Source organism: Notolabrus celidotus, chromosome 22, assembly GCF_009762535.1.
Source record: "Notolabrus celidotus isolate fNotCel1 chromosome 22, fNotCel1.pri, whole genome shotgun sequence".
In the NCBI taxonomy this organism is placed as follows: Eukaryota; Metazoa; Chordata; class Actinopteri; order Labriformes; family Labridae; genus Notolabrus; species Notolabrus celidotus.
The window spans coordinates 25440406-25456410 of record NC_048293.1 but is presented as its reverse complement, the minus strand read 5'-3'; the positions used below and the strand labels follow the sequence as shown (position 1 = coordinate 25456410).

The 16005-nt window shown below is 38.4% G+C and overlaps 1 protein-coding gene across 8 annotated transcripts in view; it reads right to left on the bottom strand.

The window, feature by feature from the left end:
- atrn (attractin) overlaps nucleotides 1–16005 on the bottom strand; it is a 252196-nt gene that overhangs the window by 218483 nt on the left and 17708 nt on the right. For all 8 annotated transcript variants that reach the window (XM_034674875.1, XM_034674877.1, XM_034674878.1 and 5 more), the window contains 3 exons: nucleotides 9420–9503; nucleotides 3604–3717; nucleotides 3154–3282 (listed from right to left, as the gene is read on the bottom strand). In XM_034674875.1, coding sequence (XP_034530766.1) covers nucleotides 3154–3282; nucleotides 3604–3717; nucleotides 9420–9503 — 327 coding nt within the window. The remainder of the gene's footprint in view (nucleotides 1–3153; nucleotides 3283–3603; nucleotides 3718–9419; nucleotides 9504–16005) is intronic.

Here is a 16005-nt window from a genome sequence, read left to right as displayed (position 1 = left end):
TAATTGGCCCTAAATGTGTCCGATCATTTTGTTGTGTTTTTTTGGACACTTGATCCTGAAATAAGAACTCTGAGTGGACAAACTTTGATTACACTGAAACCATTACAGCCTGATCTGCAGCTACCGGCTGAAGCAGCTGGAGCGATTCAAAATCTTTTGTACCTTTCAGACTTTTGGACTTCAAAATGTGTAAAAAAAAAAAGGATAAAATAAAAGGTGGAAGTTTGGAAACACCTCAAATTGCCCATTATCTCTTGTGATGTTGAGTTTTGCCCGCCGAGGTCTTATTTATTCACGAACACGGTCCCCAGAATTAAACATGGTGGAGGGAGCATCTTACTGTGGGGCTGTTGTAGACTCAGGCACAGGGAGTCTTGTTTGGGTGCATGGCATCATGAAAAAAGAAAGTTATGTTGACATTTTGAGGGATAACGTGAAGAACTCTGCTCTTAGTCTAGGCTTTGGTCGGCGCTGGGTCTTCCAGCAAGACAATGATCCAACGCTTACACCAAAATTGGTCAAACAGTTCTTAAAAGACACCAAAACCAAGGTCCTGGAGTGGCCCGTACAGAGCCCAGATCTAAATCCTGTGAAGAATCTGTGGCGGGTGCTCAAAGTGAATGTCCATGCTCAGAAACCATGTATTTTGGACCAGCTGGAACAATTTGCATTGGAAGAATGGGCCAAAATCCCTCCAGAGACATGTGCCAACCTTGTAGAGAACTACTTGAGGAGGTTGTTGTCAGGTACGGTTCAGAACGGGCGCACTATTGACTACTTAGGGCCAGGGGGCTAATAATTTTGGACGTGCCATTTTTACCTTTTCTTGTTTCAATTCATTGCATCAATAAAATATCCAAATCAAACATAGTGAACATTTTGACTTTGTTCTTTTGGAAACACATAAACTATAAACACTTGTTTTTAATGGTCATTTTCATGGAGAAATCAAGGGTTTTATCTGATTTCACAAGGGGGGGCTAATCATTTTGACCTCAACTGTATGATTAAACTGCAGCTTTAAAGAGTGGAGGTCACACATCAAGCTCCTGAGACCTGGGTCATCACACATCTCTCCAAATGCATGTGGAAGAATTCACCTCAATGAAATGATCGATGCACAACGTAAGACTCAAATGGAAGGAGGGTAATTCTTAGATTCTGTGGTCATGTGACTGACAGTACGTGACCTGATAGGACACATGTCTCTTCAGCTCCTCTTGGTCAAGTTGGAGCTTTACATCATGAGCAGTGAGGAACTTGGTTTCAGTTTAGTTTTATCTCAAACATCCTGACAGAAATAAAAAGGTTTATATGGTGAAGAAAAATAATATGATGGAACCTCAACTCTAAAAATGTGTCTTGTTTGCTTCCTCATCGTGTTAGCAGGCGTAGCTACAACAAAGTATCCTAACTGTCATGTTTCTACTCTTCACGTCAGCATCCTTTAGAGAAGCAACTCCTCGGCTGCAACCGAACTTCCCGCCTGGTAGATTATGGTGTAACACACACACTGCAGCAAACAGAGCCCGACACGATCCTCTAACTGCTGTCGTCAACCAGCCGTGCCAGCGCGCCGCACAGGCTGAATCATGCAGAAAGTGATAGCTCTGTATGCGTCATCGTGTCCCAAGGAAGGGTGTGAAGTGGATCCTTCACCTAAAAACAAAACAAACTGAAGAGCCGGTGGAAACAGAGAGGATGATTCGTCCTGGAGGTGTACGGCTGGGGAAGTATTTGTCGTTTGATGCCATCGTGGATGCAAACCCTGAGGCGTGGAAGCACCCAACTCCCAGCTGGAGAGGGTTACCAGCTATCTGAGATGTGGAGGATTAGTTTCATGTTTGTAAAGTTACTTCCTGTATTTTTTCCAATCAGCATTCATGAGTTTGATGTTTTGATTGACACATGGTATTTGTAGTTCTTTGGTAAATGTTGGCTTCATGTAGACGCTTCTATGACGGAGGATTCAGGCTACATTAAGGATGAAGAAAAATAAGATTTCAGGAATAAAGTTGGAATTTTACATTATAAAATCATACAAGAAAAGAAGTTGTAAATGTACCCAATTTTTGTTTTTTAATTCTAGGAGTAAAGTCGTGAATTTACCTGCCAAAAAAGATTATTTTGACTTTTTTAGATTTAAATTTTAAGAATAAAGTTGTAAATTAACAAGATTAAAGTTATACATTTAAGAGATTAAAGTTGGAATTTTACATGACAAAATCAAAACATAAAAATAGTCTTAAATTTACATAATTTTTGTTTGAGTTAAGTTGTAAATTTACCTGGCATAAAATATATATTTTTTAATTTTATTTAAATGTTATGAATAAAGTTGTAAATTAATGAGATTACAGTAATACATTTAAGAGTAAAGTTTTTTTCATTTATTTTAAGGGTAAAGTTGTAATTTTACCCAGCAAAAAATATTAAAATTAATGAGATTAAGTTAACAAATTTAAGAGAACACAGTCATAATTTTACCAGACAAAATCATACAAGAAAAGTTTAACATTTACCTGTAAAAGTTTAACATTTTTCAGAGTAAAGTCATAAAGGAACAATATTTAAGTCATAAATTTAAGAGAATACAGTTGAAATGAGGACTTTACTTACATGCATACTTTTGTACACACATGCTTTTGTGCACCTTTGCTTGTTACTTATCCACTTTTGTTCTATTTATGTTTATATGTCTGTGTGTGTGTGTGTGTGTGTGTGTGTGTGTGTGTGTGTGTGTGTGTGTGTGTGTGTGTGTGTGTGTGTGTGTGTTCCTGTTGGCGCCTCTTGGTCAGGTCATGTTTGTAAATGAGAACTGGTTCTCAAACATTGTTACCTGGTAAAATAAAGGTCTAATACATTTTTTTAAGAGAAAGTAGTCAAGCTACTGTTAACATAGTGATCTGATTTGTGGAGGCTTAGTTTCAGACTCAAGTCAAGGCCTGAGGATATCATTGAAAAACACACTTGTGGTTTTTCCATCGATTTGGAGGACTTACCTGAGAGTAGAGAGGAGCTTTTGCAACTTTTGGAAGACGTTTTGATCATTTCATAGAAAGCTAACTCCCTTTTTGAAGCCTTTCTGTTTCCCTCCTGTGTCTCATGTTCTTTGATATGCTACATGAAGTGTTTTTGTTGTGTGCGTCTCACCTGTAGGAGATGTTAAAGCCGGTCAGGTTGTACGCTGCATCGCTGAAGAAGTGCAGCAGGGCGTAGCCGGACTGAGACACCACCTCAGGAACTGTCTCATTCCCATAACGCTCAGGAACAATCAGACCGCTGCAACAATAACACAAATAAAGTACAAGTTATTATATTTTATTTTTTATTTGAGCACATAAAACCAGGATCAGGCCGTCACTGAGAGAAAGGATTTAGTAAAGGTTCTTAAATCCTTCTCTCTGCGACCGTAAAATCTTCTTATCAATCTGTCTCCATAAATTCATGTGATCTAAATTATGATCCTGAGGCTGTCCTGCTATGAAAAGAACATTTAAAGGGTCATTATTTAACTGGAAAATTCCAAAAAGTAGGAGCATAAACCTCCTCAGGGGGAACGCAGTCGTAAACCAAAGTGACATTTAAGTCAGGAAGCGGTACCTGAAAGCGGCGAGCAGGGGGGCGTAGATGGAGTCTCCATCGTACACGTAGAGGTGGTCCCAGCTGCACTCGGTGGCAAAGTGGTTGAAGCGCAATCGGAGGATGGTGTTGGGCCTGGAAAACAACAGGAGAGGAGCGTGACTGAGTTATTAAAACTTTGACAGCCCCTTCAGGAGCAAACTGTGACTCAGACTCAAGTATCTGGAATCAACAGCTGTTTTAAGATATCAGGCTGATATCTGGAAAACAAAATACACACATACACTCTGAGAACACAAAGAGAGAACTTGTGACATAATTGATTGAGCACACTTTTTTTTTAACTTTAACAGCTTTAAGCATCCAAAGCTAATATTTAACTTCACAGTCAGGCACCGCAGCACTTTTTAAACACAGATCCAACCATCGGATAGAAATAAACAAGCCTGAGGCACACACACACTTATTGTGCATTTCTGTGCTTTGTATAATGCTACAGATAATTAGGTGCAAACATTTAGCAGTGTTGACGTTCTCCAAAGAAAAGAGCATAAGGAAGAGTGAGAGGAGTTCAGAGTGACTGTAGTTCTGTAGAGTTTCCCTCCTGTATCACAGAGGTGTTCGGTCATTCACTCATGCTCACTCTCTCCACTCATGTTTGAAAGTTTCTGTTTACGCTGACGGGGCTGAGAGCAAAGTGTAACAAACACTGAGACTACATGACAAGAATAAATGGGATTTTAAGAACCTGAGGGTGGAAGATTAACGGAGGGACACTGACACGTTTCCTGGGTACTCCAGCTGAAGTGAAATGGAGACAGATTGCCTTTTTTTTCTAATTTGACGGGACATTTTCTTCTTACAGGAGGACAGACGGCTGGTGGTGCTAGCTCTGCTATTGTTAGCCACATCCTCCAAACCAATTTGACATACAGAGACACGGTGATCCAATTCAACTTTACTCTTAAATTTTATTTGATTATTTATTGTTTTCATTTATTATTATTATTTTTATTTTATTATTTTAATGTTCCTAATTCATCTTTTGCACTTTTTCAAAATTTTCTGATGTGATGTCATCCTTTTACTCGTCTATTGTCACACCACTCCATACTGTGTAATTGACATGTATTCCTTTTAACCTCTTGCTTTGCATTTTGTTTTACATTGTTAAAATGTTCTCCTCCCTGTCTGTCAATTTGTTTACTCCGCTATTTGAACTAGGCTTTGTTTGTCAAAGCACTTTGTAAACATTTGTTTTTAAAAGGTGCTATATAAATAAAGTTATTATTATTATTATTATTATTACTCTTCTCTGAGTCACTTGGGGACATCCCTACCCAGGATGCATTGTGATATCAGGTGTTAACAGGGCTTATTACCTGCCTCTCTTACTGATCTTAAGGTTGTGTAAGATGCTTGATTCTGATTGGTCAAAACCCCTTGACAGTGGTTATTAACTTTCACTAACATGAGGAACGCCAGAGGCAAACTGATCACACATGTTCCGGCACATTTTGCTTCTGCACATAGCTAACTCTAACTACTCTGCACTTCTGTACATAATTTATTTTTTTATTCTATTGTATTTTATTCTATTTTATTCTATTCTATTCTATTCTATTTTATGTATTCTATTTTATTCTATTTTATTCTATTTTATTCTATTTTATTCTAATTTATTCTATTTTATTCTATTTTATTTTATTCTATTTTATTCTATTCTATTTTATTTTATTCTATTCTACTGTATTCTATTTTATTCTATTCTATTCTATTTTATTCTATTTTATTCTATTCTATTTTATTCTATTTTATTCTATTCTATTTTATTTTATTTATTCTATTTTATTCTATTCTATTTTATTCTATTCTATTGTATTCTATTCTATTTTATTCTATTCTATTTTATTCTATTTTATTCTATTCTATTTTATTTTATTCTAATTTATTTTATTCTAATTTATTCTATTCTATTTTATTCTATTCTGTTTTATTTTATTTTATTCTATTTCATTCTATTTTATTCTATTTTATTCTATTTTATTCTATTCTGTTTTATTTTATTTTATTCTATTTTATTTTATTCTTATTTTATTCCTTCTTTTTTTCATATTGTGTATAAGAGCATTCTGTATTAACTGAATATATTCATATTTCTTGTCATTTTTCACAGCTATACTGTAAGTCAAGTCCATGCTCTTTAATCAGACCATCAAGTTGAATTTCATTGAGGCACAAATAAAGAGTTTCACATTTAAAGGCGTTAAATAATTCTCCACAGCTCAGAGTTTTTTCAGTACAGAGACACTAAAACGAATATAAGCTCATTTAGTTCTATTTCTTAGATTACATTCATGTGATTCTTCCTCTGCTCTCCTCTTAACGTTGTTAGCGTCTCACAATGAAATCATTCAAAAAGGACGAGGGGGGGGAGAACAGAACAACAGTTTATGAAATCCACAACCAGACCACAAGATTCACCGGAAATGATCTATGAAAGTCACATTTTCTCTCTTTAACGTTTTATTTATCAGAGTGCAGCGCCGGCTCTTCCTCGCTCCATTAACAGACTAATACACTGAACGGCAGCCGCCCCGAGGTTCAATTAGAGAAGAGGGCTTGTGATCAGTGAATTAAGACTCTGAACAGGAGAGAAACTGGATGGATGTTAGAAATAAACGTCCTATTCTTAACCAGAAACTACCACAGAGATCCCTGCAGGCATGGCACCGAACCAAGACCCCATATTTCAGTCATCCGTCCCCTGACTGTCAGATTAAGTCAAGTAAGGACACGGCAGACGGATCCCCCTTTAAAGCCTTGATGTCATTTTGATGCATACCGGGCGGGTATCACTGCATTAACCTCCTTAAAGGAACACGCCGAGGTCTCAGGACGGCGTATAAAAGCGCCATTAGCATGTAATGAAAGTGTTGGATGAGCGATTACAGAAGCAGGAATGTCAGAGGGTCAGAACCGTGTAACATCCAAAAGAAACATGAGTCTGACCTCCTGAGCCCAGACCAAGCCGCTCGTGGTTAATCCTCCTGAATGAGAGCGCTGGCTAAATGCCGAAAATGCAAATGTAATCAAAGAGGTGATGGGTGGGATGAGCCGGCGGCCGGAGAAATGAAGAATCATTGCTCCCAATCGATCCGCCGCGGCCTGGTTATGCTGACTAAAACAATAGAGGAGTCCCGTATTGGATTTCTTGCAGTTACTTAGCCATTCATCTTCATCCATCATCTTCTGGATACTGTACATTCCTCTGGATCTCAGTGAGGGATTACAGTGCAGAACGTGGATATAATAATCATTATGAGGCACACTTTAAATATTGAGCTGCAACCTCTGTTTTTAAAGTCCATCCATCAGCTGTCTCCGGGCTTCAGGAGTCCTCCCCTGTCCTGTCTTCTCAGCAGCAGAGGATGATTTAATGGAGAGGAAGTTCATAAGAAAGTTTCACTGGAAATGCAGCGTGTCGGGGGTTTTTGTTCCTGATATGTGACGCCATATCAGAGCAGAGTCTGACTGCGACAACAGGAACAGTTCATGTCAGCGATGTTCTGAAACCTGCAAGTTTAGATTATTGCAACCAGACGAGGCTGCAGAATGAGCCAGTTTGGGGCGCTGGTTTGGACTAGTGGTTAAATTATGCACCCCATGTACAGGGACTATCAATCAATCAATCAATCTTTATTTGTAAAGCGCCAAATCACAACAAACGTTATCTCAAGACGCTTTTACAAACATAGGAGGTCTAGACCACACTATGTAAAATTATGAACAGAGACCCAACACCAAGACAGGGTAAGACTCAGTCTGACCCCACCTTAATCCATCATGAGCATTGCACATCGCAGTATTTAGCTAGTTACAGTGGTGAGGAAAAACTTCCTTTTAACAGGCAGAAACCTCAGGCAGAACCAGACTCATGTTAGACAGCCATCATGCCTCGACTGAGTTGGGTCTGGAAAGACAGATAGAGGGGAGTAAGAGAGAGAGGTGATAGTGATGAGACGAGTCGTAGAAGCTGTTGCCGCTGGAGTCCAGCACGTCCGTATCAGCTGGAGTCCAGATCGTCCACAGCACTACCACTACAGTCCTCAGGTGGACAACCCACTCTATCCTCTCTAAACAAAGGCATAAAAAGGCCCTAAAATAACTTTAAAACAAAATCATTAGATTTGGTTTTTCAACACATAGCTGTAATTTTAGTTACTTCCTGTATTTTTGTCCAATCAGCATTCATGAGTTTGATGTTTTAAGTGACACATGGTGTTTGTGGTTTTTGGTAATTGTTGGCTTTATGCAGACGTTTCTGCAATGGGGGACTCAGGCCACATTAAGGATGAACATAAATATAAGATTTCAGGAATACATTGTTGTAATTTTATGGATAAAATAATAAGAGAAAAAAAGTCATAAATTTGCCTGATTTTTTTTAATTTATTTTAAGAGTTAAGTCGTAAATTTACAAGATTACAGTCATACATTTCAGAGAATATAGTTGTAATTTTAAGTTACAAAATCATAAGAGAAAAATATTCATAAATGTACCTTAAAAAAAAATAATAATCCAGAGTAAAGTCGTTAATGTACCTAATTTTTTTAAAATTTATTTTAAGGGTAAAGTCATAAATTTACCTGGAACAAAAATATCAAAATTTTAAGAATAAAGTTGTAAATTAAGAAGATTTTTTTCATTTATTTTAAGGGTAAAGTCATAAATTTAACTAGCAAAATATATTAAAATTTTAAGCATAATGTTGTGAATTAATAAGATTAAAGTAATACATTTCAGACCATAAAGTTGTAATTTTATGATACAAAATCACAAGAGAAAAGGTCTTGAATTTACCTGTTTTTTGTTGTTTTTTTGGAGTAAAGTCATAAATTAACAAGATTAGAGTAACACATTTAAGAGAACAAAGTTGTATTTTATGAGAAAGTAGTCCAGCTACATTAAACTCATGTATACTGAGTGTAAAACAACATGCAGGGGGATATCAGAGGAGCAGCTATCTGCCTGCACTAAGATGAGGAACGCAGATTATCATGTGAATTTAAATCAGCCGCAGTTCTTCATAAGAGACTCAGTTTCTAACACAGTCTATTCAGAATCTGGATTCTTATGATGATGTGCTCAAAGTCTGACTATTCAGTTATTTATGAATCCTTAACTGAAGTATAACTTAACAAGAAGCCACATGTTCCTCATCTTAGTGCAGACAGCCGGCTGCTCCTCTGACATCATCCTTCAAAATAAAATTCAGACTTTTTCTCAGAAATGTATGACTTTACTCTCAAAATCTCAAACTTTGGCTGTCTATAATTTGGCTCTAATAATCTGTTGCACATTTCCAGCCGACATATTTTTATTCAAGACATCACGTCATCTAATATTTCACTTTCAGTGAACACATGAAGGATTTTTATTCAGAGTTAGCAGCTGCTGGACTCACAGCCACCAAAACTCTGATGAGGAGCATCCAAGAGACTTTGATATTCAACTGATATAAGAGGTTTTATTCTGTTGTTTTCCCAGTTTTAATTCCTGAGTCAGAGATTTGAATGTCCTACAAGAAGGTGAATTCACTGGAAACATCTGGATTTCTAGTTCTGATGAAATTGCAACACATTGAAAAACAATGAGTTGAGAATCTGATGCTATGTGTGCTTTTAGGGAGTTACCAGGAGACTTATGCAAGATGATGTTTGAGACAGAAGACTTCACTCTTTTGCCAGTTACTGCTCATAATTTCCAGAGAAGTTTCATGGTTTGGGAAGTTTTCTGAGCAGCATTAATGTTTAAAGTCCCGGTTTCTACTTACTGTCCCTCGATCAGCCAGGTGCACTTTGTCTTGTACTTGTAGTTTCCTGGACCATCAGTCAGCTGACCAAAGGGCCCCGTCAACCTGAAAGGGACACAGAGAAGAGGAAGAAGAACAAGGTTACAAAGAGGGAGAGGAAGATGTCTCATATTTTACTGCTGAACAAGCAGTAAATCTGGAGACTCTGTCCTCTGCTGCTCAGCTGTCTGAATGTGATGCAGCGAGAAATATGAAGTACAACTCAAAGCAAAACTGAACCTCAGACGAGTGAGGGCTTTAGTTCAGGAATGTTCCATACCATGCAGAATGAAATACGAGGAAAGACAGCCAAACTGCAACATGAGAACTTGACTGATCAATACAAGCTTATTTGGATCTACAAAAGGCTGTACGCTCTACCTCCTCTTACTCCCCCAATTTCATGAGGGGAGAGAGGAGAGAAAAAAGACAAGAGTCTGTAGAGAGATGTAGAGAAAAAGACAAGGGAGGCAGAACCAGGAAGAGGAAACTATTAAGGCTGAAGCTCACCGTCCCTAGGTGAGGCTGTACCCTCTACCTGTACCCTCTAAAGTAATAGAAGGGGAGGACAGGGAAAGAAAGACAAGAGTCTGTAGATAGATTTAGAACAAAAAAGACAGGGGAGGCAAAACCAGGGAGAGAAACTTGTTTCTGCTGGAGGTTTCTTGCTAGGTTAGGCTGTACGCTCTACCTCCCCCAACTCCCCCACTTTGAGGAAGGAAGGAAGGAGAGAAGAGAGAAAAAAAGGATCCATAGAAGGATGTTATCAAGAGGATGGGGAGGCAGAACCAGGGAGATAAAACTGTTTGGGCTGAAGCTCATCCTTGCTAACTTAGGCTGTATGCTCTACCTCCCCCAACTTCCCTGATTTGAGTACGAAAGAGAAAGAAGAGGGGGATAGAAAGACAGAAAAGTCTGTAGAGGGAAGTTGAAAAAAGACAGGGAAGGCAGAGCAAGGTAGATGAACCTCTTTGGACTGGAGCTCATCCTCTCTAAATTAGGCTGTACGCTCTACCTCCCAAAACTTCCCCTATTTGAGGAGGATAGGATGGAGACAATAGAGAGAGAAAAAAAGAAAAGTCAGTAGAGAGATGTTTTAAAGGAGACAGGGAAGGCAGAGCCAGGGAGAGGAAACTGTTAAGGATGGAGCTCACCCTTGCTAGGTTAGGCTGTACGCCCTACCTCCCCCAACTTCCCTGATTTCAGTAGGAAAGAGAAAGGAGAGGACAGGGAAAGAAAGACCAGAGTCTGTAGAGAGATCTAGAAAAGTAGTCGGGACAGACAGAGCCGGGGAGATAAACCTGTTTAGGCTGGAAATTAAGCCGAATGCTCTACCTCCCCAGACTTCCCTGATTTCAGTAGGAAAGAGAAAGAGAAAGGAGAGGGGAAAAGAAAGACAAGAGTCTATAGAGAGATGTTGAAAAGAAAAAGAGGGAAGGCACAGCCAGGGAGATTAACCTGTTTGGGCTGAAGCTCATCCTCTCTAAATTAGGCTGTATGCTCTACCTCCCCCAACTTCCCTAATTTCAGTAGGACAGAGAGAGTAGAGGACAGGGGAAAGAAAGACAAGAGTCTGTAGAGAGATGTAGAAAAAAAGGCAGGGAAGGCAGAGCCAGGGAGATAAAACGGTTTGGGCTGAAGCCCATCCTCTCTAAATTAGGCTGTATGCTCTACCTCCCCCAACTTCCCTGATTTGAGTACGAAAGAGAAAGAAGAGGGAGATAGAAAGACAGAAAAGTCTGTAGAGGGAAGTTGGAAAAAAGACAGGGAAGGCAGAGCCAGGTAGATGAACCTCTTTGGACTGGAGCTCATCCTCTCTAAATTAGGCTGTACGCTCTACCTCCACAAACTTCCCCTATTTGAGGAGGATAGGATGGAGACAATAGAGAGAGAAAAAAAGAAAAGTCAGTAGAGAGATGTTATAAAGAAGACAGGGAAGGCAGAGCCAGGAAGAGGAAACTGTTAAGGATGGAGCTCACCCTTGCTATGTTAGGCTGTACGCCCTACCTCCCCCAACTTCCCTGATTTCAGTAGGAAAGAGAAAGGACAGGGGAAAAGAAAGACCAGAGTCTGTAGAGAGATCTAGAAAAGAAGTCGGGACAGACAGAGCCGGGGAGATAAACCTGTTTAGGCTGGAAATTAAGCTGAATGCTCTACCTCCCCAGACTTCCCTGATTTCAGTAGGAAAGAGAAAGGAGAGGACAGGGGAAAAGAAAGACAAGAGTCTGTAGAGAGATGTAGAAAAGAAAAAGAAGGAAGGCACAGCCAGGGAGAGAAACCTGTTTGGGCTGAAGCTCACCCACGCTAAATTAGGCTGTACGCCCTACCTCCCCAACTTCCCTAATTTCAGTAGGAAAGAGAGAGTAGAGGACAGGGGAAAGAAAGACAAGAGTCTGTAGAGAGATGTAGAAAAAAAGACAGGGAAGGCAGAGCCAGGGAGATAAAACGGTTTGGGCTGAAGCTCATCCTCTCTAAATTAGGCTGTATGCTCTACCTCCCCCAACTTCCCTGATTTGAGTACAAAAGAGAAAGAAGAGGGGGATAGAAAGACAGAAAAGTCTGTAGAGGGAAGTTGTGAAAAAGACAGGGAAGGCAGAGCCAGGTAGATGAACCTCTTTGGACTGGAGCTCATCCTCTCTAAATTAGGCTGTGCTCTCTACCTCCACAAACTTCCCCTATTTGAGGAGGATAGGATGGAGACAATAGAGAGAGAAAAAAAGAAAAGTCAGTAGAGAGATGTTATAAAGAAGACAGGGAAGGCAGAGCCAGGAAGAGGAAACTGTTAAGGATGGAGCTCACCCTTGCTATGTTAGGCTGTACGCCCTACCTCCCCCAAATTCCCTGATTTCAGTAGGAAAGAGAAACGAGAGGGGGGAAGAAAGACAAGAGTCTATAGAGAGATGTTGAAAAGAAAAAGAGGGAAGGCACAGCCAGGGAGAGAAACCTGTTTGGGCTGAAGCTCACTCGCGCTAAATTAGGCTGTATGCCCTACCTCCCCAACTTCCCTAATTTCAGTAGGAAAGAGAGAGTAGAGGACAGGGGAAAGAAAGACAAGAGTCTATAGAGGGATGTAGAAAAAAAGACAGGGGAGGCAGAACCAGGGAGCTAAATCTGTTTAGGTTGGAAATTAGGCTGTATGCTCTACCTCCCTCATATTCCCCACTTTGAGGAGGGAAGGAAGGAGTGAAGAGAGGAAAAAAAGAGAGGGTGAGAAGATAGAAGACAGGGAAGGCAGAGCAAGGGCAGAAGCATCTTTGGGCTCGACTGTATGCTCTACCTCCCTCAATATCTGTTGATTAGTAACACTTCCATGCTACATAAATAAAATGAAATGGTGAATATCAGCATGTTTTATTTTTGTTACTGTATGAATGTGAGCTTTGTGAAATTAGCATTTAGCTCACATTACCCACGCATCTAAAAGAAGGATCGTAAAGAAGCTGGCATGAATGTAGACTCTGTCTTATCATCTCGTAAATTATTGAACACGCAAAATCAATTAAGTGATGGAACATTTGAGGGTCGATATGGAAAACAAATTAATAAATCTGAAATCACTCAGGATAGAGTCACACAAACATGAGGAGGGCTTTCTTTAGTGGATCATTGTGGGGTCAGTTCTGGTCACACCAAGCTGGAACATGTACTTTAGTGACTGGTACGTGTCTTTGAATGATCTAAACTATGAAACACAGTGTCAGGTTGAAGTTCAGTGGTTCTGTAGTGACACTATGAGAATAATAACACAAGGTTGTTACAGAGGAGTGAGTCAGCAGAGTAGAGACAGCACAGGTAAACACTAACTTCTGATTCCTCTCTGTTTAGCTCAGCTCGGTGCTCAGTAAGCAGCAATCAGGACAGGAGCGAGGCTGGGAGAGATTAAACCTCACAGCAAATTATTATCTGAGGCTGACAACATGACGGGCGGCTGCAAACACTCTAATGGTACAGTGTGCCGCCGACGCCCGGCCTCAGTTATTACCTGATCAATTCCAGCAGCCTGATGACACAGCAGAAGAGAGGAGTTACACAGGGGACACTTAGGTGCAGTCACAGATTGTATCATTACTGAAGTAGGTCTCAAGGTGCAGTAAGGCTGCTGCTGCTGCTGCTTCTGCTAACACACCCAGTCACTGTCTCCTTTCAAAACTGTCTCTCAGCTGAGACTATCTAAGCTCTCTGCACCGCCATGAACACATCCTAACAACGTTATCTCTCACAGCTTTTTAATATCAACATGTAAAAACAACTTGAGAACAAAAAATGATGGAAGAACTAGTGGAGGACAAATGTAATAGTAGATAATAAGTCAGTGACGCCATTGTGCCTGTTTTCATGCAGCGCTATCTCTCTTCCTTACTATCTCCAGTGAGATTGGCACTTTCAAAACAGCAACTAAGAAGCATTACAACAACATAGCAACATGGCCGATGCAACACCAATCACTACAATGTGTCACATGAGCAGGTCAGTGAAACAAAATTTAAAAGAAGGTTAAAAGAAAGATGAGAAGAAGGAGCTCATTGTTATTTTTCATCACTAGAATTGAGTTAAAATGTTAAAAATGAAGAGGAAATGTCAAATTGATTAAAACATTTTTAAGTCAAACATTCATCATTAGAAAAACAAAATAATAAGAGGAGTACTGTTATGCATTTGTTGCAGTTCCAATGTAAAATGTTAAAAACTCTGCCTTTTTTGACATTGGTTTTATATTTGTTGCAGTCCAAAAGTAAAATGTTAAATTCTACCTTTTTTGAAATTTATTTTACATTTGCTGCAGTTCAAATGAAAAAATGTTAAATTCCAGGTTTTTTGACATTTGTTTTGCATGTGTTGCAGTTCAAAAGTAAAATATTAAAATTCTGCCTTCTTGTTGACATTTAGCCAGAGAAGAGGGAGGTCATTATTATTTTTCATCAATAGAATTGAGTTAAAATGTTAAAAATGGATAGGAAATGTTAAATTGATTATAACACTTCAAAGTCAAACATTCATCATTAGAAAAACAAAACAATAAGAGGGGTACTGTTTTGAATTATTTGCAGTTCAAAAGTAAAATGTTAAATTCTGCCTTTATTGAACTTTGTTTTGCATTTGTTGCAGTTTAAAGTGAAATGTTAAATTCTGGCTTTTTGGACATTTGCTTTGCATCTGTTGCAGTTTAAATGTTAAATGCTGCCCTTTTTACATTTGTTTTGCATTTGTTGCAGTACAAAGTAAAATGTTAAAAACTCAGCTTTATTACATTTGTTTTGCATTTGTTGCAGTTCAAAAGCAAAATGTTAAAAACTCTGCCTTTTTTGACATTTGTTGCAGTTCAAAAGCAAAATTTTAAATTCTGCCTTTATTGAAATTTGTTTTGCATTTGTTGCAGTTTAAAGTGAAATGTTAAATTCTGTCTTTTTGGACATTTGCTTTGCATTTGTTGCAGTTTAAAGTAAAATGTTAACTTCTAGCTTTTTTGACATTTGTTTTGCATTTGTTGCAGTTCTAAAGTGAAATGTTAAATGCTGCCTTTTTTACATTTGTTTTGCATTTGTTGCAGTTCAAAAGCAAAATGTTAAATTCTGCCTTTATTGAAATTTGTTTTGTATTTGTTGCAGTTTAAAGCGAAATGTTAAATTCTGGCTCTTTGGACATTTGCTTTGCATTTGTTGCAGTACAAAGTAAAATGTAAAAAATTCTGCCTTTTTTGACATTTGTTTTACATTTGTTACAGTTTAAAAGTAAAATGTTAAAATTTGGCCTTTTTTTACATTTGTTTAGCAGTTTTTGCAGCTCAAAAGTGAAATGTTAAATTCTGTCTTTTTTAACATTTGTTTTGTATTCATGCAGTTCAAAAGTAAAATGTTAAAATTCTGCCTTTTTGACATTTGTTGCAGTTCAAAAGTATTCAGGCTTTTTTAACGTTTGTTTTGTATTTATTGCATTTCAAAAGTAAAATGTTAAAACCTGCCTTTTTTGACATTTGTTTTGCATTTGTTGCAGTACAAAGTAAAATCTTAAAAATTCTGCCTTCTTGTTGACATTTAGTCAGAGAAGAGGGAGCTCATTATTATTTTTCATCAATAGAATTGAGTTAAAATGTTAAAAATGGATAGGAAATGTCAAATTGATTAAAACACTTCAAAATCAAACATTGATCATTAGAAAAACAAAACAATATGAGGAGAACAGTTTTATTTTTGTTGCAGCTCGAAAGATAAAATGTTAAATTCTGCCTTTTTTTTACATTTTAGCTTGAGTCTGAAAATGTTAAACGTTCTCTTTGGACGGAAAGTTTAAAAACACCTCCCTCTTCACTTCCCTGTACGCCTGGCCTTGCTGCTCTTCTGTAAATTATTCTCGGCTTCATGTGGATTAATATTTAAACCAAATGTGGTTTCTGTTCACATCACATAACTCCCCAAAACAAGAAGCTTTTCTTTCACAATCACTACCCAACTTAATATTCTGTGAAAGTAAAAACAGCAGAAGTTGTGTATTACACAATACAAAGTTTTGCATCTAAGCAACGAGTGTGCTGAAAGTCTTTATTTTGAAATGTTCAGCCTGCAGAGAAACA